This window comes from Haemorhous mexicanus, chromosome 4 (genome assembly GCF_027477595.1).
Source record: "Haemorhous mexicanus isolate bHaeMex1 chromosome 4, bHaeMex1.pri, whole genome shotgun sequence".
NCBI classification, from domain to species: domain Eukaryota; kingdom Metazoa; phylum Chordata; class Aves; order Passeriformes; family Fringillidae; genus Haemorhous; species Haemorhous mexicanus.
In genome coordinates, this window is record NC_082344.1 from 75256893 (window position 1) to 75278763 (window position 21871).

The following is a 21871-nucleotide window of genomic DNA, read 5'->3' on the forward strand; positions in this document are numbered from 1 at the left end:
GCATCATTCCACGCTCCATCTCTAAGGCAGTAATTCTATTTATATGCACCAACCCAGGCAGGACTGCTCCAGTCCCTCATGCATTGAGGAAAAAACCTTGCTTTATTTCTGTATTTTAATTCAAGCAACAAGAACACACCAAGACAGAGAGTGAAGCCTTCAACCCATACCACCTTGCTGGGAAGGATTTGATTCCTGAACATTTCTGGTTTTCACACCAGAGCTCAGTGAACCTCACTGCCATCATCCAGAGAGGGCAGCAGAGCTGGGGGTGCCCTGGCTGAAACCAAGCCCTTCTCCAGCCTCCAACAACATGAGCTGGCTTTGTTTTCCTCTGCCTGCTCACCACCATTTCCTGCTCAGTGCATATGTCAAGATCAAACAAACACAGCCTCGGTGGCCGGGCCAGGCAGTGAAAACAAAACGTCACCGGGACCTCGTGGCTTTGGTTCCCTTCCCCTCCTTTCCTGCATGTGTACCTTGCACAGAATCAAGGCTAGGAACAGGCTGGGAAAACATCTGGGAAGAGGTGGCATTGTCCCCTGGCACTCAGGAAGCCCAGAGTTGGTACCAGCAGGATTAGGCACTAACAGTTCACATTTAAACAGCACAGAGAAAACATCAGCTTTCACTTCCTACCGAACCACTCAACCAAAATTTTGAGTGGGAGGAGGAAGAGGTGGCAGCAGTGACCCATCACCCTCTCAAAAAACAGGCAGGGAAGAACAAAGATGAGCCTGTGGCCATGAGTTGACTGGTGACATGTTTTTAAATATGGGCTATAAGGGGGTTAAGGATAAAGTCTGTGTCTGCCAGCACCGGGGCCCTCCTGTGTCTGGAAGCAGCTTTGGTCCCACCTGTGGATGCCCTGAACACTCCCAGGTGCAGCTGAAGCCAACATGAGCTGGCAAAGGAGAGTTGGTTTGACTTAATTACCATCATTCCTACAAATTCATCCCTTCACAAGTACAAAGAACATTCAACTGGTTTACTAATCATACATAAAATCACAGAATGGGTTGGGTTGGAAGGAACCTTTAAGATCATCTTGTTCCACCCCCTGCCATGGGCAGGGACACCTCCCCTAGCCCAGGGTGCTCCAAGCCCCATCCAACCTGGCCTTGGGCACTCCCAGGGATGGGGTAGCCACAGCTGCTCTGGGCACCCTGTGCCAGGGCCTCACCACCCTCACAGAGAAGATTTTCTCCCTAACATCCAATCTAAACCTGGTTTCTGTCAGTAAGGCCACTGCTCCTTGTCTTACAGCATCTTCTCCTGTTCCCACCACAATACTCCAAGGATTTTCTTGCATATTCCTGAAAGTCTGACAGAGAAGACCAGTGGATGCTTCCTGCAATTTAACCTCTGCTATGGGAGATCAGCTCTGGGCTACAGAAACTTTGTGAATATTTGCTAATTTTTACAGAGCAGTTGAATGTTCTGTTGAGGAGAATGTCCCAGGCCTCCAGGACAGGGCACTGACAGCACACACTCAGCAAAGCTCACAGAGTCAACAACTATCCCATAAAACCTCTGCCTCACCAAGCTCTAAGCAGGATATTTAAAAGATGCAGGTGTTCTACAGAGAAAAAAACACCCTCTGATTGCACAATCAAAGCACACAAGGCAATTAAGGATTCCCAGTCAAGCGAGAAAGTTTCTCACTTCAAATTGCTCTGCAGTGTCAAATCTCTTGGAAAGCATTCCCTTGCAAGCCAGAGTGTCTTAAAAACAAGGAGTGGGCTTGGGTGTATCCTGAAGGATTTCAAAGGATAGCCCAAATTTTGGGATGCTGGACAACAGGTCATAAAAATTAAGGAACTGTCTAAGTCTTCACTGGGATGAGCAGAACTGCTGCCACCCACAAGGTATTTCTGCTACCACGATTCACCTTCTGAAATAACTCTTGCCAATCCCTGTGGGGAGGGAGAGAAGTGTCAGAGGAATCTGTTAAACCCCAAGGCTCTCCATGGAGATTAGAATTTAACCCAGAAATGGGAAAACCAAGTGGCTGGAAAGGGCAGATGAGCTTCAGGAAGGTGCTGGAGGCACTGCAGTCCTTGACTGCCATTAAAGAAGGGTTTTAGATCCCAGGGAAAACCAGGAAATTTCAACCCATCTTTCAACTCCCCTCCACAGAATCTGAATAATGTGACAAGGAATAAGGACTCCAAACACTGCATTTAAATTGGACTTTTTTTTTTTTTTTTCTTCCAGGACCATTCAAAACCAAACTGGAATCAGGAGAAAGCTCTCACATCAATAACATAATACTTTCTCCATTTGGTGAAAATTTAGAAACCAATTCTGTCTCAATCAACAGAAATTAGAGCTGCTAAAAATTCTGCACACCCAGGTAAACTGCAGACAAAGGGCTGCTTCCATCTCACACACACTGATTTTCTTTTTTTCCCTAAAGACTTTGAACACAGAACAAGCAAACATCACACATTTTTGCAGCCTTGTGCTTGCCTCTGACAAGGCAGCAAAGCAGAGATCTGCTCTGGAAAACACTGTTGCAAGACTTACCTTTAACAATGCCTTTGATGGCATCAAGCACAAATGTGATGGATATAAAAAGTGCAATTATTTCTTCTGTTGACCTGTGGAAAAAGCCCAGGAATTAATAGAGCTGCATTCAACTCTGCTCAAAGAAAAATCAGCATATTCATCATTTTACATGAAAATATACCAATTTGAGTTAGGCTCCAACTTAGAAACAAAACCCAGTAAATCAGAGAACTTCTTTCAAGCTGGAACAATAAGCCAAAATGATACTTTCCTCATCTCACAAAATACATTTTGCAGCAAGTTCATAATTAAGGAGCTTGTGGAATGTGCAATTTTTCCATTTGAAGAATAATCTGATCAAAATATGACTTTTTGAAAATAGCTACCTTTTAAAGAGCTTCATCAGGAGGCTGACATTAAAGAGGGAGTAGATCACAAGGAAAAAGCTGTTCCAGAGTCCAATCCAGGCATAGAAAGCACTGAAATTCAAGTTGTAGTCATCACAGATTCCTTGGATGACTGCAAAAGTGAAGCACTCATGTGTCACAATCAACTCCTGTCACTGCCACCCAGTGATCCCCATCTGCTCCAGGCCTAAAAGAACCAACTTCAAGACTTTACCCCAATGCATTTATTACAGAGATCATTAAATCCACATTCCTGTACTTCAACTGGATCAACACAAACTGTTCTCCCCTTCCATCATGAGAAACAAGGAGAGACACTTGGAAAAATATTCCCCCCATACTGCTCAAAGCATTTTTCCTTGGGATTGAGGCCACAAAAGCAGCTGGGATTTGCTCTCAGTGACATTTTGGGATGCTGTTGAGCAAGGGGTGTCACAGATGCTCTTTCCAGCTGGTCACAGCCCATCCTCTGATTATCCCCACAGATGCTGAGCTTGTTCCTCTGGCTGATCTCTGGTTCATTGAGATCAGCTTGCAGTACCTCTAAAGCTGCTGATCATACTTCAAAACATTGATAAGAAAAATCCAAAACTCAACAAACCCAAAAAACTTTGTCTCAAGCTGGTTAAACACAGCCACATGAGAAAACCATTACTTGAACAGATTTCCTCACTGAAACTGAAGAAATGCTTATTTTCATGAAGTTTTTTTTCTGCAAAATGATTTCTTCAGAAAAACAATTTGAACTAAACCAGGAACTGGTCTTGATGATCCCTGTGGGTCCCTTCCAACTTAGGATATTCTGATTCTGATGGTGATGGAAAGGGGAGGAATTTGATTCAGGTTTTGCAGAATCCCAGAACATCCTGAGCCGGAAGGGACCCCTCAGGATTATCCATCCAACTCCTGGCCCCACACAGGACAGCCCAACAATCAATCCCATGATGTGCCTGAGAACCTTGTCCAAGCATTCCTTGACTTTGTGCCCTGTAACTCCCCAGGGGAGCTTGTTCAGATGCCCCACCACCCCCCGAGGGGAGAACTTTCCCCCTGACAGCAGCCATTAAACACCAAATTATCAAATAAACCCAACTCAAACTCTACAAAGCTCTCCCCCAAAGTCCCAATCCCTCAATCTCCTGCTGCAGACTCACCATTGATGTAGAGGGCCAAGGGAGCTGTGGTCAGCAGCACCACCAGGGGCTGCCCTGAGAAGAGGGCGTAGAGCAGCCCTCCGATGCACTGCCCGAAAATCGTCTTCCGCACATCTGGAATTGGGGAGGATGGAGACAAAAACAGGGATTTGGGTCAATCCCTGCCTCATCCAGGAGCATTCACAGGGCACAGAAACCAACCACTAATGAGGAGAAGAAATGTTTCAAGAGTGCAGAGGTAACACACTCATAAATCAAAAAGTGAACCTTTATTTGTATCCATAATTTAGACTTCCAGCTGCTCAGCTAACTGATGGACTCTGGAATTTTTTGTGTGCATTGTTATATTTTATATGTACATTTTAAATGTATTCTTAATTTTACATACATTTAAAATGTATTTATTTTATTTTAACACCTATAAGACATAACCAGCGCTTGCTGGAACTGTGACTGCAGCACAAACTGCTTCTACAACTGGGATAAAGGATGATGTTTAGTTCTGTCCCAGGGATGTCAATACTGGCAATCAAATCCAGGTCAAAAGCACAGCAGCTTGTACCAAGAAAAATGTGCAAATAATTACATGAAGTCAGTATAATTCAAAACTACAGTAGCATACTTCTGTATCAGTCCAAGTCAGATGATAACACCCAAAGCAGTGTTCAGTTTTTCTGGTTTTCAACAAAAGTAATGAACTTAATCAGAAAAAAATCCTTCAGTCATGATTTTGGGTTTGTCTTCCCCCTGTAAATAAAAACTATCAGAACCTTCTGTGACCAGAATGACATTTTGAATACATGGAATCAAATGCACAAAACTGGTAAGTATAAGAAGCACAAAACTGATCAACTCACCAATAGCTCCTCGGGTATTTTCATCATTGAGGGACCCAAAAGCAATGGCTGGAAGGAGGCAGGCAAAGTACAGAAAGATCATGGTTGTGATGTATTTCCCTATAGCTTTGTTGTTCCCAATAATACCTGGGGCAAACCACAACAAAAATCATGTTGGTAAAGCACTGAAAACCTTCTCACATCAGCCATAGGCACCTTTAGTTCATCTTGAGAAGCAGAAATTCAGTCCACACTTGAAACATGTAACCAAACCCTTAACGTTCGATTTTGCACAAGCCACACTCTTCTGTTCATCTGGGACCTGAAGTGAAACCAAAATTGCCACCAGGCATTTCTGACATCATCAAAAGAGGAAATACAAGAAGCTTTTTGCTCAGTTTTGTCAATCCCCATAGCTTGGAAGAGGATCAAGGCAGAAACTGTAAGTCTAGGGTTCATAAACCCCCACCCCTGCCTTTTTACCACCAACTTTTCAGGCATTCTGGACTGTATCCCTAATGAGCTTCATGACAATTTCTTGTCTTCCCTACTCTTGTCTTGGGCAGGAAATCATGAAGCACTTTTATTTCTCCCTAAACAGAAGTCTAAGGCTGTAGGTTTGAATAAATAATGCTACCCTGAGCCAAAAAAATGATGGCAGTAGGACACAAAGCCAAACAGCCCCAGAGGTCAGGAGTGGCTAAACTGAGATTTACTTTACCAAGCCCTGCTGAAAGAACAGCCTCTCTCTTTTCCATCCACTCACCCCTCTCATCTCCATCGGAAAAAACACACCAGGCCAAAACACAAAGCAGCCAGAAAGAGAATTAAAGTGTCAGAATATGAATTTAAGAGCCTCTGAAGTAGCTTCCCTTCCCCTTCCTGTTTTCAGGCTGATGTTGATATGAGCTCACTGGGGATGCACAGGAGAAAGGATGAGATGACAGCAGCTGATGTTGCTCCAGGAGAACACAAGTTTTTCCACAGACCAGAGAGGATGCACTGGAGAAAGTCTCCTCAGCCTCCAGGCCGCCTGTGCCACCATCCTTGATGGTGCTGAGACAGCTGGAGGAGCTTGGATCTACCCAAGTCCCCTTTCTGGAAGGCTCCAGAGCAGAGAATTCCCACACAGGAATCTGCCCTGAGCTCCCAAATACCCACCTAAGCTTTTGCAGCACCAGTCTCTTGCTGAGAGAGGTAAAACCCAATGAGCTGGATCAGATAAAGGAGGGCTTGGCTTTTGAGGTTATTGGTGCCACACTGAAAATCTTTATCACCAGAATGAAAAGAACAAAAATCTCTCAATGACTTTGGGATCTTATCTAAAATCTGCTTTCTGCACCATTTGCAGGGCAGAGATAAGGATGGGAGGAGGATGTAAAAACCCAAAAATCAAAGGTGATGTGTAATGAACAGGCAGCCACATGAATAAAGGACACCTTGTGAGGTGCCTGCTTGCAGGCAGGAGAGGAGCAGACACAAACAGCACTTCTGATGCTCAGCATCCTCAAACTCCAGGCTAAAACCTGACAAGAAACACCTCAAGCATGCAAATATGAGCTTGACCTTTTGGGAGTCATCAGACCAGCTGTTCCCAGGCAAACTCCCTTGCATTAATTGGGAAGATCCAGAAACCACAGGTCACATTCCTGACCACTCCTGGCAACCCAAAGGGCTGGAATTTAATTGTCATAGATGAAGACATCCCATGATCCTGAGTCCAACAGCTGCAGCCTCCTACCTCACACTCCAAACTGCTTGAAACCTTCAGAGAAAAGGAAGGATTTGGCAAGACAAACAGAGTTGAGGGGTGGTTCCATGAGTAGACATGGTCACACCCTGGTTCAGAGGATTCTCTGTCACACCAAAATATTGCTTTTTGGACAAGGGAGTCTTTCCAATAAGAAAGGTCAGGGGCAACGATGCCTGGAAGGTTTGAAATAATTTCTGAAAGGACAACCAGGTCCAGAGAAGCAAATAATATCTTTTTTGAAAAGGTTCAGGTGGTTAAACCATAGCATGAAAGGGCAGTAGGAAGAAACCTTGAAGAGCATCACAAAAGGTCATTTTCAGATTCCATCCTGGCAAAGGAGCCCTTGCTGGTCATGGAGGTCCTTATGCACGAGGACATGGCCTCAAGCTGCACCAGGGGAGGTTCTGATGAACATCAGGAGGAATTTCCTCATGGAAAAGGTTGTTAAACACTGGAATGAGCTGTCCAGGGAGGCAGTGAGTGCCCACCCCTGGAGCTGTCCAAGGAAGGACTGGAGGGGACACTCAGTGCTCTGGGCTGGGGACAAGGTGGGGATTTGGCACAGCTTGGACTCAATCTTGGAGGTTTTTTCCAACTTCAGTGATTCTGTGATTCATCCTGGCTGGGTCCAAGACTTCCAGCATTTTCTTTAATCCATAATCAGCCAGATAAGATTCTAGGATCAAGAATCCTTCTGGTGGGCAGTGAAATTCACTGTGTAATGGAGACAATAATTAAACACACTCCTTCCCAAAGCTGACTGCTCACTCTTTAATTGCAGTCACGACCAAACATTGCCTCTCCTTGGACAGATCCACCTGCAACAGGCACTGAAATCCAGCATTAACCACAATTCACCTTTCTGCCTTTTCAAAGTCAACATCTGATGAAACATATTCAGGATGTTCTGCAGCCCATGGACTGCTGTGGCTTCATTCAGAAGAAGGTGAGCTGCATTATGATGGCATTTCATCTGTGACAAGGCTCATAAAGCCACTGAAAAATGTGTCAACTCCACCTGCACCATGGAAATTTATAGCATAAAAATCAGCTCTTGGTCCAGCTGTGGAGTTTGAGTAGCTGATTATTACAGGAGCATTCCCCTGAAATTAAGGTATAGCTACACACTGGAGTGGGGAGCAATCATGTTCATCAGCATGACAGTTCCATTTTACCTGCCTGGATTTCTGAAATCTCACAGTTTGTAGAGACAAGGTTACAGTTTCAGGGGAAACTGCAGCAATTCTAGCCTCACTTTGCTTGGGATTCCACAGTAGTAAGTTAATAACCAGCAGCCCTAAACACTGGGCTTACAGCTCCTGAAGTCTATTACTTGTGTATTTACTAAATCAAAATCACAACTGATGGACATTCTCTGAACTGCCTGTTCATGTTTCTTCCAAATTCTCTGAAATATCCCATGCAAAGAAAGTTTAATTACACTGACCTGCAGCACAGCAGCAAGGATGTGTTTATTAAAGCCCTAATTAAAAAAAACCCAAAAAACAACCCAAACATTTTCATATGAAAAACACTGTAAAACTCAGAATTACAAACTTCTCTTAATGCCCTCAAGCTGGGCTTTCATTTATGTGGTGGCTGCTGGATTCTGCCCAATGTTGTGAAGATGAATCTTCCCTGAAGTCCTGTGAAGAATAAATCACAGAACAAGTGGGACTAAGAACTCAACTGGAAAAGGAAATCCACTCGGGGAGTTTGGAGCAGAAGCCAAGCATATGCTGAGAGCAGAGGCATGAAAAATCAGATCTAGGCTCAGTCCTTTCCCTTTCCACCTCACTTCCTTCAGCACAATTCCCAAGAAATCCTGGGTCTCTTGGAAGGAAACATCCATCCACAAAACACGATGCTTTCATGCATCTTTAGAACATCCCCATCCACCACTGACACAAAGAGACCCCAAAGCAACCCAGGTTGGATGTTTTGGGCAATCATGACAAGTTTGGGATGTTAAACTTTGGTACTCAGGTGATATTTAGGGATGAAGGGCTGCAGAGTGATGCAGGAGCTCCCTCATACCTGATCTAGGGCAGGAGAGACAGAGAGAAAGGGAAAAGCCTCTCTGGAATCCCTTTATTTCCCTCCTTCTCCAGGAATGGAATCCTGACAGACAAGGTGGCCAAGGCAACCAGGCAGGAAAACTGATGAGGATTTGGCACAAACCAAAACCAGTCCATGGTCAACATTTCAGCTCTGGGTTCAGATCAAGGTTTAAGCTCTGAGCTACCTTAGGCAGCCAGCAAAACAAAAGTTCTCTTTCAAATCCCATTTCTCCAACACTTTCAAGCCTTTCCATCTAAGCATGCCCACACTGCAGGGAGCTTTGGAGATCTCCCTCCTGCAAAACACCACAGCAAATCCCAAGGATGCTGCCAGCAGACCTCAGGAGCTGGTTAGGGATTCTCTGCAGGACCAAGGACAGGGAGAAATCCCCACTTCCTGCACAACTTTCCACCCACCACAGCCAGGTATCAAAGACATAGGCCCAGAAAAAACAGGGAGAAAGAATAAACCTCTTTTTCCTTCATTTTCCAAAGTCCTCCTCTTTTTCCTTCGTTGTCCCTCCCCAGGAGGTGAAGGGATGTGGATGTTTAAGAACACAGCACCAAAGCTCACCAGAGAAATCTCAGGCACCTCACATTTCCCACTGGGCACTTCAGGCACTGCAAATTGTGTTTGTTCCTCTGTGTTGTACCAGAAAATAACACTGAAGAATGAGGACAGCAGCTTTCAGGAGTTTCAGAAATCTTGTATCTGAGTCCAGGCAGAATCCCCTTTCACTCTAACCAGCTTCAATATAAAGAAATTTCTGGAAGCTCCAGTTTGAGGCTTAAAGAGTAATAAAATTGACTCACAAGTGCTCTGAGCCAATTTGACAGGATCAGGATGAAGTTCAGTCCCACTGGTTTTTTTAATACAGAATCCTACACACAAAGGTCACAGCCAACTGGAGTAAATTCCAATTTAAAGGAAAACTACAGGATTCTCAGACTCAGCATAAGCCAGTTGTTCATTTTCAGATGCTCCTGCTGGAAGACATCTATTAAAAGCCATCTTCATCACCAAAATCCTGGAAAAAAAGTTTAGAAAATTCTTCCTTGATCCTTTGACCCATTCAGTAAAATGCACAAGACTTTGCCACAAAACAAAGTTGACGAGTTCCTAATCTGGAGTGAAAAGGAAAAAAAAAGAGAAAGACTTTTCCTTTAAGGACAATTTGTGCAGTGTGTGAAGAGGACCAATCCCACAAAACTCCAATGGCCAAAGATTTGCTGGTCCTACAAAAAGCCTCATTATTTATCACCCTGCCCCGATGGGTTTATCTGTCTTACCCCAAACCCCAGGATGCTTCTCAGATTGAGTATTTAGAGACTCCAACCATCCAAAACCAAGCATCTTTGCAATTCAGAGCTCTTTGATGGTGCACATGTGGCTGTCTGGAGTGCAGATACTGGGATAGTTCAAATCCCTCGTGTTCTGATGCACCACTGCTTTGAGATGCTCCAGGAATTCCACATTCCTGATCACCTTCAGTCTCAGTGCTTTATGGCAGATGCTTCATGCTCCATCTGCTTTTCATTTCAAGCAGTTCCTTAAAGAATTCATCCTAATTTCTGGTTTCTGAGAAGAAATGGCCATACTAACATACAGCACTTTTTTAGAAAATCCCCTTTCCCCCTTTTCCTATTGAAAGGGCACAACTGCTCCTACAATGAGAACCTCTCATTTGAGCTGAAGTAGCTCTGGAGTGTCACTGGGCTCTTTTCCACTCTCCAGAAGTTGTATAACAAAACACTGACACTTTTTAACCTGTGGTTCCATTTTATCCCAATTTTATGCCCATTCTATGCATCAGTGTGTGCAAAGCCTGCAGAGCTCACAGCCTGCAGAGCTCACAGCCAAGAGCCCAGGGCTGAGGCAGCACCCACAGGGTCCATATGGATGCAGTCAGAGCCACAATATGGACCCTGAAGAGGGCTTCCAAGTCTGCTGACAGCCAGAATTGGCTGCAGGACCAAAATCTGATAGTTTTGTGCCTGCTGGGCTCAGACAGGCACAGCAGACACTGCTCTGTCTTGAGGCAAACATGGGTCCCCACAAGGCACTTCTGCAGCAGTTCCATTCTCAAGTGCTTCAATATCTCTTTATAATGAAAAATGAGCTTTTGACAGCTCTAGAAAGCAACAGCCAAAGGGAGGAAGTGTCCAGATTAGGAGCTGAAGTCCCCTGCCAGACCTGATGCCGTGATAAACACACCAAAAATTGTTCCCGTTTTATCCAAATCCTTGCTGCTCCCCTAAAAATCATTTTACATCCTCCATCCTCCTCAAAACACCCTCAAATCCCCAGAGAAATCAGCATTACCCCTCCCATCACACTGAGTCTCCTGAAAATAAGTTTCATCCCAGCAGTGCCAAAGCAGCTGGAGAAAGCACCCAGCACTCAACCCCTGTGCTAAGCCAGCATCTCATTCACGTTCCTCTGCTGGCTGGAAGGGAGTGAGGGCACACATCCACAGCCTTGGCCAGGCCTCTCTGAAGCTTAAGCTGCCTGTGGAAGGTGGCCTTGCAAGAGAAGACTCTGAAAATTGGGGTCTGGCTGGGCATCTTGGTTTTTTTATGCCTAATCCAAAGAAAATCACCTTCACCTCATGAGCCTTCGCAGCACTTGTGCAGTGAGCAAGGCAAGGACACACACTTGAGCTAAGGTGGATTTAGCAGCAGGAAGGGATAAATTCCTGATATATCTGATAAATCTCCAAGGTTTTCCCTGCCTACACTTTAATTCTCTGTTTTATTTGAACTTTCTGGGTATGAGATTGAATGTATTAACCAGTTCCCCAACAAGCTGCAGGAAACACGTTCTGATGTCAGGATGGGGCTGTGTAATCCTGCTTTGCCCTGAAGACTCTGCCCAGCCTTCAAGAAAGCGAAAGTCTGTGAGTGAAAAGGGAGAAAACAACTCTTCAAAACCCCAAGGCCACTGTGGGAGCTGCATCAAGCTGAGGCTCACTTTAAACACTGTGTGCTGCTCCTGGGATCTGGCGGCAGCCGACGAGCCGTATCCTGTTTTTCACAACACCGGGCTGAAGTTACTGCAGCTCACATTTGGTTTAAGCGTCCTCAACTCCCACAGCATCACTACAATTCGTGTGGAGCCAGCTTGCAGAGGCAGCAGAAAGGGCCTATCAGGCCAGTGCTGAGTAATTAGATTGCAAGGAGTTGATCTGAGTCTACACACGGCAGTAATTGATCCATTTAATCACCGCTTAATAAAAATTAAAATCCTCATCCTCGCACAGCCAGCGCCTTCATTAAGGAAACGCTGCAGGAGCCTCATCTCTAGTGCTCCACGCTGCCCATTCACAGGCTTTTGCCAAAACACCCTTTTAAACAAGGGCCAGGAGAGCTGTTACACGTATCAAAGCACACACTGAATGCACACTGTAAACAGGACATCACATCACAAAAAAAAAATCCCCACTCGGGGCAGCGCTTCCATAAACATTGGCCAACGTACCATCGGTGAAGTCCAGCGCGTACACTGGGAATCTTCGTGCAATGTCATCAGAAATCCCCTTGCCAATACTGAGAAAGTCGTGCAGCTGAAGAAAGGAAGGAAGTGCTGTGTCAGTGTAAAGGCTCATGCATTGTTAAAGAGATTAAGCTCCTTATTCAAGCCTGATAGGAGCGAGAGGGCTCATTTTCAATAGGGCATTCAAATCCCATCTTGTCATGATAATAAAAATAAACTCGCCGGGATTCAATTTATATCCTCGTAGCATTGTAAAGGAGAAAATCCCTCAGACCACCCTGTTTTCCTCCCTTCCTTCCCTTTTCCCCCTCCCATTCCTATCTGCATCCCTGTTTTGCAGGTGAGGGAGCTGAGGATCCACTGGATGGATCAGACATTGGGTGCCCCGGGGTTAAAAACGTCTGAGGTGCCTTCCCCATCCCTCCACACAACTTTTCCTTTAGATGCCAACATAAAAATTCTCCTAAATCCACGTGAAACCTCTGAAAGAGGATCCCCAGTAAGTGCTTCTTCTATGGCAAAGGGAGACCTCAAAGAGATGTGAGGGAGTTAAGGCTGTCTGCACCTCAAACTCCATCAAAAGAGAAAAGCTTGAAAAAATCCACACAATCATAATTTCTGCCCTTAAAACACAATAAAAACACTTGGGAAGAGTTCCAAAAATCCAACGTGTTCCCTTTTATTCCTGGTTTGGGGGCCTGCAAGGTGCAGTGGGATTGCTGATAGGATCTGCTGCTCACCACAGGCAATGAGGAGCTTGTCAGGAAAATGTGACAGCTGCTATTGACTCTCAGCCTCCCAATCCTCACAACTCCTTCCTTATGGAAAGCACATGGAAAGCATCAGGGTAGGCAACACTTACAAATGAGGCACCTGTCAGATTTTTTCCTGTTACTCTCAGAGCACACAAACCACTCTGAAAATCAAATGCACCTTTGTGCAGTGATAACAACCCCAGCTGCCTCAGCTCAAACATTTCATGTATTTGTTGCAGAAACAGGCACAGAAGACTTATAACCTCTGCTAGGGAGTGTAAGGGAGGAAATAAAAATCACAGACACAAAATTTACACCGACAGATCATCTCAAAGCAGCAGGGAGCTCTTCCTTTGGCTGCTTCATGTGGAAACTGATAAAAATGACTGCTTTGGAAAGGTACAGTGCTCATTTAATGGGCTACACACAGCTTTGCCTTCTCTCCTGGGACTCACCTGTTTGCAGCACCTGGAAAATCAGAACCACAACAAATTAAAGAAGGGAATCTTTCCTTTAGATGGAATACACTAGGCAAAGCAATCACTGGGTTTGGGGAGCAAAAGAGGAGCAGCTCTTTTATCAGTGACCATATCATCTCAGATTTCAGCTGTTTAAGTCAATTCTGTTGCAATGTGCACCCGTAGGACTTTTTGAACTTTAGGACAGTTTCAACTCTAACCTGAAGACCCAGGATGAGCAGACAGATGTGCTGCCAGCAGACACCAGCAAAACATCTGCATTTGAAGCGTTTCTGAAAAATCTCTGTGCTTCAACCATATTTGGTGGCAGAGTTGGACATCAAAGCCAGATGCACTCCAAAAGCAATTTAATTTTTCCCCCCAGAAAGAGATTCCTGAAGGCATGAGTCAGCCAGAGAATCACAATGGCCTCAGACTGGGATGTTTACTTATCATGCTGCAGTGAGCACGGGGAAAAGGATGCTCAGGGTGTCTCATCTTCCAGGGAAGGAGGAGCATGGCTGCTGCTGGCCTGGGGCAGCAGGGAGGGGGCTCTGGGGAACAAAACCTGTTCCAGGCAGCTGGGAGTGTGCAGAGGAGGAAAGCACTGCCTAACTCATCCCACAAGGCACCAGGGTTGTGTTTAAGACCCGCCCTGATTTCTTCATGCACTTATTTCTTGTGTGTGTGAGTGTGAAATGAGGGTAAGGGGTGTCAGTGGAACCTCACCAGCAGGAAAAGCTGTTCCTTCTGATGGCTGATCCTCCTGTGAGCTTTGCTCTCTGCTCTCTACCCTCAGACTCAACCTGGGCTGCACCAGAGATATCACAGAATCACAGAATGGTTTGGGCTGCAAGGGACCTCAAAGCCCACACAGGTCCACAGGCAGGGACACCTTCCACTATCCCAGGTGGCTCCAAGCCCTGTCCAGCCTGGCCTTGAACACTTCCAGGGATCCATGGGCAGCCACAGCTTCTCTGGGCACCCTGTGACAGAAGGATTTCATCCTAATATCCCATCTAAATCTACCTTTCAGCTTAATGCCATTCCCCCCTCTGCTGTCACTCCACACCCTCTCCAGCCCTCCTTCCAGTAGGAGGCTGCTAAAAGACTGAGTTACAAAAGATAAGAAAAAAACAAAATGTAAAAGACTAAGTTTACTGGCCTCCAAAGTTACAGCCCTTTTTGGTTTCACTTTTATCCCCCAACCTAGCCAAACAGATGAGGTTCATGAATTTTTCCACTTTGCATTCTACAAATCTCTCCCAGCTTCTTGCCATTATTTGGGTTAGAGGAAGAGGCTAAGCCAGCACTTAGCAGCTACAAAGCCAAACAGAAAAAATGTGCTCCAACAACTCTGACCCTTCCTCAGCCCTCCCCAAAAATGCTGGGGGGCTGCAGGAGTATTTTACAGAGATCAGGGACGTGAGTCTGTGCAAAACCACAACATCCTCTGTATCCCCCTCCTGCTGATGCTGAGCACACACAGCCCCCTCAGCAAATCCACACAGGACACAAAATCACAGCCAGAAAAACATCACAGCTGTTAGGGGCTCCTCCATGAACAAAATCACAATTAGATGCCTCAGTAAACAAGAGGATTTCAGGCTGACTTAATTATGATTGAGTACATAGCCTTGCCTAAATAATCCTCTGAGATGAGCCAAGGCAAAGTGACTGTGCTGTAGGCACAGCAGGGAATGTGACTGTCACATCCCCCTCAGTATTTCAGCAGAGGTAAAAACAAGCACTTTGCAAAAATCCCACTCACACCCAGAATTTAAGGCCTGTTTCCTCTCCCATCACTGCAGGACCCAAGAGGCCAGATTTTCATGTCACCCAGAGACTTTACACCTTCCTGAGAGCTCACTTGTCACAGTCTAGGGGCTCCAGTGAGGGTGTTTATTTCTCTGGGGGTGGCTGACAGGTTGAAATTACACTCCTGGTCTCACATGGGTTTGTGCTCATATTAAATGCTTCCTCTCCACAAGGGAGGAGATGCTGGAGATGGCTCTCAGGAGCTGAGGGATCCAGCCTAGGGGATCAAATCAACCTCACTTCTCCAGGCAAACCTTGGCTTGCCAGGAAATCTTTCCCAGCTCTTTGTGCTAGCAGGGCGAGGTGGGGATACAGAGGCTGCATCTCCCAAGAGCTCAAGGATAAAATGGTTTTAAAAAAGAAACACTTCAGCAAATCCAGGCCCACAACTGTCAATGCCAAAAGCAAGAGCTGAAGGAAGAAGTGTCACCCTCCATAGCACTGGCTTGGAGAAATCAGAGTTCTGCCTGGCCAAGGCTGCTTTTCCAAGCAGGCCAGCAGGAATGACCAGTCTCAGGGCCAAAATCTACAAGCTCAGTGTCTCATCCAGCCCTCCTCACCAAACCACAGAGCAGAAAACCCTCTGGAGCCATTTTTTTTTTGCTATTTTTAGCAAAAGACAAAGTCTTTTGCTACAGACACTTCAACTGCTCTAACAAAAATCTTTTTGAAAGGCCAGGTGTAGAGGGGTAAACCTACTTTAGGTAAATTACTACTCCAAATATCCCTGCCTTGCATGTCCTGGGTTTAAAGAGGGTTTCAGGACTTGTTCTGCAAAGTTATGAGCAGACATGGGGTCTAGCAAAGTTCAAAGCACTACCTATAAGCAAGGGGATTCCACAGGAAAAACATGAGCTTTGCTCATTTCCAGATGTGCAGATCAAACCCCTTAAATCTATTCCAGGGGTGAAAAATAAGTGATAAGTGAAGCAGCTCCTGCACTCTAAGCAACCCAAAGCTTTGGGGTGATTTGTAATGCAGAGACAGGAGCAGCATGCTGGGGATGGCACAGTTTGTTTTTCAGGTATGCAGTCTGCTTAAAGAATGGATTTCTGAACGGAAAAACAAAGCAATGACCAACACACAGGAAATTCCAGAAAAGAAAGCCGAGTTACAGCATTTCCCTCCAACTTTAAAGTACAAAGCAAGTAATGTTTTACAGAGCTACAGATCAAACAGGGAGAATTCAGGCCAAATACTGACAGGCAACTTTTAAGTGAAATTACCATGCAAAGATGGCCAAGAAGCTTTTTGGCTTCAGGAAAGACAAGCAGCAGCTTCCTTCAGAGCCTTCTGATTGTAAGGATTAAGTACCTTGGACTGACAAGGAGCAGGGATCCATTAATCCCACCCCTATCTGGAATCAAAATCCTGCAACCATTTCAACCCCCAAGTGCTCTGCATCCCTTCAGCACCTGCCTCCTTCAAGTGACTTTTTGGAGATTTACAGCAGAATCCGAGGAAGGTGGATGTGCACACAGCAGAAGTTTGGGGAAGCCTTGGTGTTGGGAGCTTGCTGGGAATGCTGCTGCATCCACTGGATTCAAGTGTTCACCTCCTCACCCCAAATCCCCTTGGATGGATGGATGGATGGATGGATGGATGGATGGATGGATGGATGGATGGATGGATGGATGATGGATGGGTGGATGCATGGATGGGTGGATGCATGGATGGGTGGATGCATGGATGGGTGGATGCATGGATGGGTGGATGCATGGATGGGTGGATGCATGGATGGATGGATGGATGGATTTGGACACCAGGGCATGGCAGAGGTGCTGGCCAAGCCTTACCGTGAGTTGTTTGCTACCGTGTGAATTGTGCCCATCTTTCCTTCCTGAGGGTCTCTGATTGGCCACTGTCAGCAAGTGGCGTTGGTGCACCAAGGCCTCCTTGAACTCCTCCTCAGTTTTGGTTTCCAGAAGCTTCTGCCGGAAGGTTATGTCTGAAAACATCGTGGCAAAGGTCCTGCCCACTTCTGTGGCCGTTTTGGTGCTTTTCTAAACATGAAAAAAAAAAAGGACAGGAAAAGTGCTTGTAAAACCATTTAATTTCACTTCTGAAAGGTAAACCCCATAATTTATCTCTCTGAAGAGGAACCTCCCAGCTCCCAGGATCCCAGAGAGATCTGAGGGAGGGCACATGTGGAAGCTGTTGCAGATGAACACACATCCACAGCAGAATCCTCTGGAGGCACCACCACAGGTCCTGAAGCCTTGATTGATCTTTACTTGATCAACTGCCCAGAAATCAATCCAGAGCTGAATCATGCTGAGTGTGCATTTTATCTCTGGTTTCCCTTCAAGACAAGAATCTTTGCTACTTAACAGCACCTCAGCATTGCTGCTCCTGGGGTGGAAAGGTTTCTGCAGGTACTGATGTCTTATCTGAAAGACTGAGATTATTGTGCTCATCTGATTCCTTCTTTCTGAGCATTAAAACTCAATTCATTTGGCCACTCTGGGGCAATTCTGGCAGCACAAGTGGAGGTTGAGAGCTCTCAGCTCAAGTAACCACTGGCACAGAGGAAAGGATGAGAAAAAACAGCTGGGAACACACAAGGGGCTCTTGTCTGTCTTCACTAAATGTTTGGAAGGGACAGGAGTCTTGCAGACATGAAAAAAGTGTTTATTTCCAGGATTTAATATTTCTGTGAGACACAGGCCTGATCTGTGGGGGTCCAGCTTCCAAGAGAATCCAAGCTTTCCTACTGCAGGAAATTAAATGCAAAGGGAAGAGTAAAGGAGGCTGAGGTCCCCATCCCTGCACAAACCCACCAAATCCAAGCTCTCCAGGCCCTGACCTCCTCATCTGCTCCTACTGTGGCCAGAACAGGTAAGATACTTGCCAAGACTAAATTACAAAGACAGCTCATTAAAAGCTCCTTCTGATGCCAAGTTTTAACCCACCCACCTCTTCTACACTCCACACTCATCATGCAGCAGCTACCAGAGACACCCAAACATTCCCCAGCCCTGGAGAACCTCCAAGCTCCTCATTCTGCTGTGAAAAGAAGAGTGAGCATCTGTGATTGATCCCAATTGCTTCTCATGATTCACAACTGAACAGATGAACAATTTCTCCATGGACACAACCAAATAATTCAGTGTGGGTGACGCAGAAGCTCAGGCGTGGGTGGCACTGAGCTGGTCCCAGAGGCATTGCTAATGCTGTCCTTCCTCCATCACTCACATCACTTTCCTCTCTGCCATTTGCTCAGAAAAATTTTGGCTGCCCCATCTTCCATTTGCTCCAAAATTTTGCGGCTGCCCCATCCCTGAAATGTTCAAGACCAGGCTGGATGGGGCTTGGAGCAGCCTGGGACAGTGGAAGGTGTCCCTGAACATGGCAGAGGTTGGAATGAGATTGTCTTAAATGTCCCTCCCAACCCAAACCATTCTGGGATTCCATCCCCAAGAATGTCCCTTCCAACACTCACTAGGGCACATTCAAATTAAGTTTCCAGGGAGAGGTTTGGATTTAAGTGAAGAGTTTTGCCTGGGACTTGCTTTTAGAGTCTGTAAACCAGCCTGGATTTGCCACCACAGAGGAGACTCCATCTCTCACCTCTAAGCAGCAACAAACCTTGGACTGGATGCTGCAAAGATTGTTTCAACATTCCCAATGCTCCCATTTTTCCTTTACCAAGGAGATGAACAGTTTAGAGAGGATAGATATTTGCAAGAAAACTAATTTTTTTCCTTCCTCCATATTAGCAAGGCCAAGAATCTGGATTCCCAGCATAACAAATGCCCATTTTGTGGACTTTCCCCCCTCCACTGAACGTGTTGCTGTCAGCAGGTTAATTATTTTAACTGCTGCACCAGAAATGCGCAATGGGGGCTGGCTCCACCAACCCATTTAAAATAAAAAAGCACATTGGCAAGTGCAAGCTCTGTTGGCCTCCACTCCCTTCCCTTAATTTGATGCTGACCATTGGAATTGCAAACTCTGGGGATCCCAGCGGATGCGGAGCCGCTGGCGGGTGCTTTGCACGTAGCTGGCCCGAGATAACAATGAGGGAGAGATCCATGGAGCTGCACACAGCTCCAGGTGTTCTCCCTCCTGCTTTGCACAAGAACATCAATATGTTTTCAGCCTGTTGGCTTCGAGGTCGATGCCAAAAGCAAGTTGGGAAAGACCTGCCAGAAATCCTGGGAAAGAAGGAAACACCAGGATTCCCATTTAAATGTGGGTGGTGGTGAAGGGGGGAGGAGACAGGCCAGACCAGCAGGTCCCAAGGTCACACAGATAGCATTGAAGAGCAGGAAATTGAATCAGGACATATCCTGTCCTAGGAAAGGTCCCCAACCTCTCCAGCACCTCTCAGGAGCACAGACCCAGCAGCCTCAAGGTGTAAACAGCCAGCTGGAGTGTTAAAAGGTCCTGAGCTTTGAACCACTCAGCCATCAGCTGGAAGAACCACCTTGGTCAGGCCAGGGCTTTCTAGGAAGACAGGATGGTGATCCCCAATTAACCTTGAAGCACCCCATGATATCAGAGTCAGACTTGGATGATCCTTGTGGGTCCCTTCCAACTCAGGATATTCTGATTGCAGTAAAAGTGTTCTACTGTGCCATTCTTGTCAGCACCAAAGAACCAGAACCTAAACAAGCTTTAACCTTGCTGTTTCAGGTGCTAAAAGCTCTGAAAGGTCCAAAGAGCCTCAGAGACAGGCTGACCTTAAAAGCACCAGAAAGTCTCACTGCAACAGAGCTCAAAAAAGAATCATCTTCCTCTTGGCTACATCACCTCCAGCTGCTGCAGCCACACGTGCAGGGTAAATGTCAGCCCCATCAGGGAAGTTTGTTGGGAAAGAACCCAGACCTCTGCCCTGGGGCACCAGCTGTAGGCTCACAAGGGCCTTTCAAAAGCTTGGCTTTAGCAAGGAACTGCATTTCTTACTTCTAAAAATAGCAGCTCCAGCTGGAGAGGGGAATCCATGGAGTGTTAAGGGCATCCCAGGTGTGTATGGGGACTACAGTGTTCTCCTCCCCATCACGACACAGCCCACCAATCCACCCCTCACCAACAGGATAAATCATCCTGGCAGCTGCTGAGAAGACCTCAGGCCTTTTCACATCCCCTTGTGTTTTAAAAACACCATTTATTAACCCTTGGAGGAGCCCAAGGAAAAGCAAACTCAGGAGAAACCCCTGAAATTATGGAGCAAGAAGACAAAACTCACCATTTTGGGAGGAGCCAGGACCAGTATGACAAATCTGACTTCACAGGAGTTCTCCCCCCAGTTCTGAGGCCTCTCCAGGCGGCTGATGCAAACGTGACGTCGCTGAAGGGACTTTATAGTGCAACTGTGGGGGAAAATGGGACTGTCAGACTGGGCCCCACAACACCAGGCACGATCTCCCCTGGTGCACTAGGTATAAAAACACATTTCACCTTTGAGAAACACATGATGTTGTTGGCTGAAGACTTCTGAAGTCAAACTTTTAGTTACCCTCAGCCCAATTCTGCTCCCTTTTGTACAATTTGACATCCATGTTTTTATGGGAAATACCTTTCAAGATTGTAAGGTGTATTCTGCCTTTTCCTCCAGCTGCTTTTTAACAGCCATGAAAACAAATGACAGAGAGCACAACACACTGAGTACTTGCAGAGCTACAGAAGCTTCTACACAAAAAAAAGCCTCGTATTAAAAACCACCTGCATTATTGGAAAGCAGATTACATTTCATTTCACCTGATCTCCCAAGGTGCTTCTGGAAACACTAAGGCAAAATGCCAAGCCAATATACTCCCACTTCTGCCTCAGGCAGACCTCTCTGTTGTAATGGCTTTCCCCATTTGCTCCCAGCTGTTGTTTTCTCCTCTCTGGCTTTCAAGTGTTAAAGAAACCAGGCTGAACTCCCTGCTCAAGATCCACAGAGATGGGATTAGTGCTTGGAGGGAAATCCTTGGCTGTGATCCAGGGGATGGGATGGGTGTTTGACTCCCAGAACCAAGACTAGCAAAGAAAGTTGTGTGGAATAAACACAGGGATCATCTCCAGAGGCTGTGAAAGACCAGGTCTGTCTCCACCCTGGGATATCTAACCAGAGCTGGGACCTGTTTAGCTGCCACTTTTCCTGCTGGGAAACTTTGGGGCTTGCTGCAGGGGCAGCAAGTAATGCCAGCCTGGCATGCAGCTCTCCTGTTCCCTTTAAAGCCACCAACCACTTCCCAACCCTTCTGTAAACCACAGCTGAAAAATGCACACAGGGGTTGCCTAGAGACACCTGGAAGAGGTATGGAAGTGTTTCCCTGCCTCAGAGTTATTATCATATATTCCCCAAATTTTACCTGGTTCAAAGTTATTTCAGCTGCTTGCTCCCTTTAGTTCATCTAACAAGCACCTATCATAGTCCTCCAACAGGAGCATTTATTTCTCTAATTTCTCTTCCATAATCCATCTTATTTCTTTCCTTTTCAGATGTATTCTCACCCCCATGCACCCTGAGGGCTGTTCCATTAACAAGATCTTTGGCTGGAGATGTCCTAGAGTGGACCACGTTGGATTTTCTACCAAGTTTTTCACTATTTGCATTTAAAAAAAAATTAAAAATCACACCATCAAGTATTTTCTTACTGAGTTTGACTTCCTGATCTCAGACTGGAAGCAGCCTG

At 45.9% G+C, this 21871-nt stretch overlaps 1 protein-coding gene across 9 annotated transcripts in view; it reads right to left on the bottom strand.

The window, feature by feature from the left end:
- Nucleotides 1-21871, bottom strand: part of SLC4A11 (solute carrier family 4 member 11) — a 100867-nt gene that overhangs the window by 21898 nt on the left and 57098 nt on the right. For all 9 annotated transcript variants that reach the window (XM_059845466.1, XM_059845464.1, XM_059845469.1 and 6 more), the window contains 7 exons: nt 20437-20560; nt 17042-17248; nt 12200-12284; nt 4930-5055; nt 4073-4186; nt 2898-3030; nt 2530-2603 (listed from right to left, as the gene is read on the bottom strand). In XM_059845466.1, the coding sequence (XP_059701449.1) occupies nt 2530-2603; nt 2898-3030; nt 4073-4186; nt 4930-5055; nt 12200-12284; nt 17042-17248; nt 20437-20560 (863 nt within the window). The remainder of the gene's footprint in view (nt 1-2529; nt 2604-2897; nt 3031-4072; nt 4187-4929; nt 5056-12199; nt 12285-17041; nt 17249-20436; nt 20561-21871) is intronic.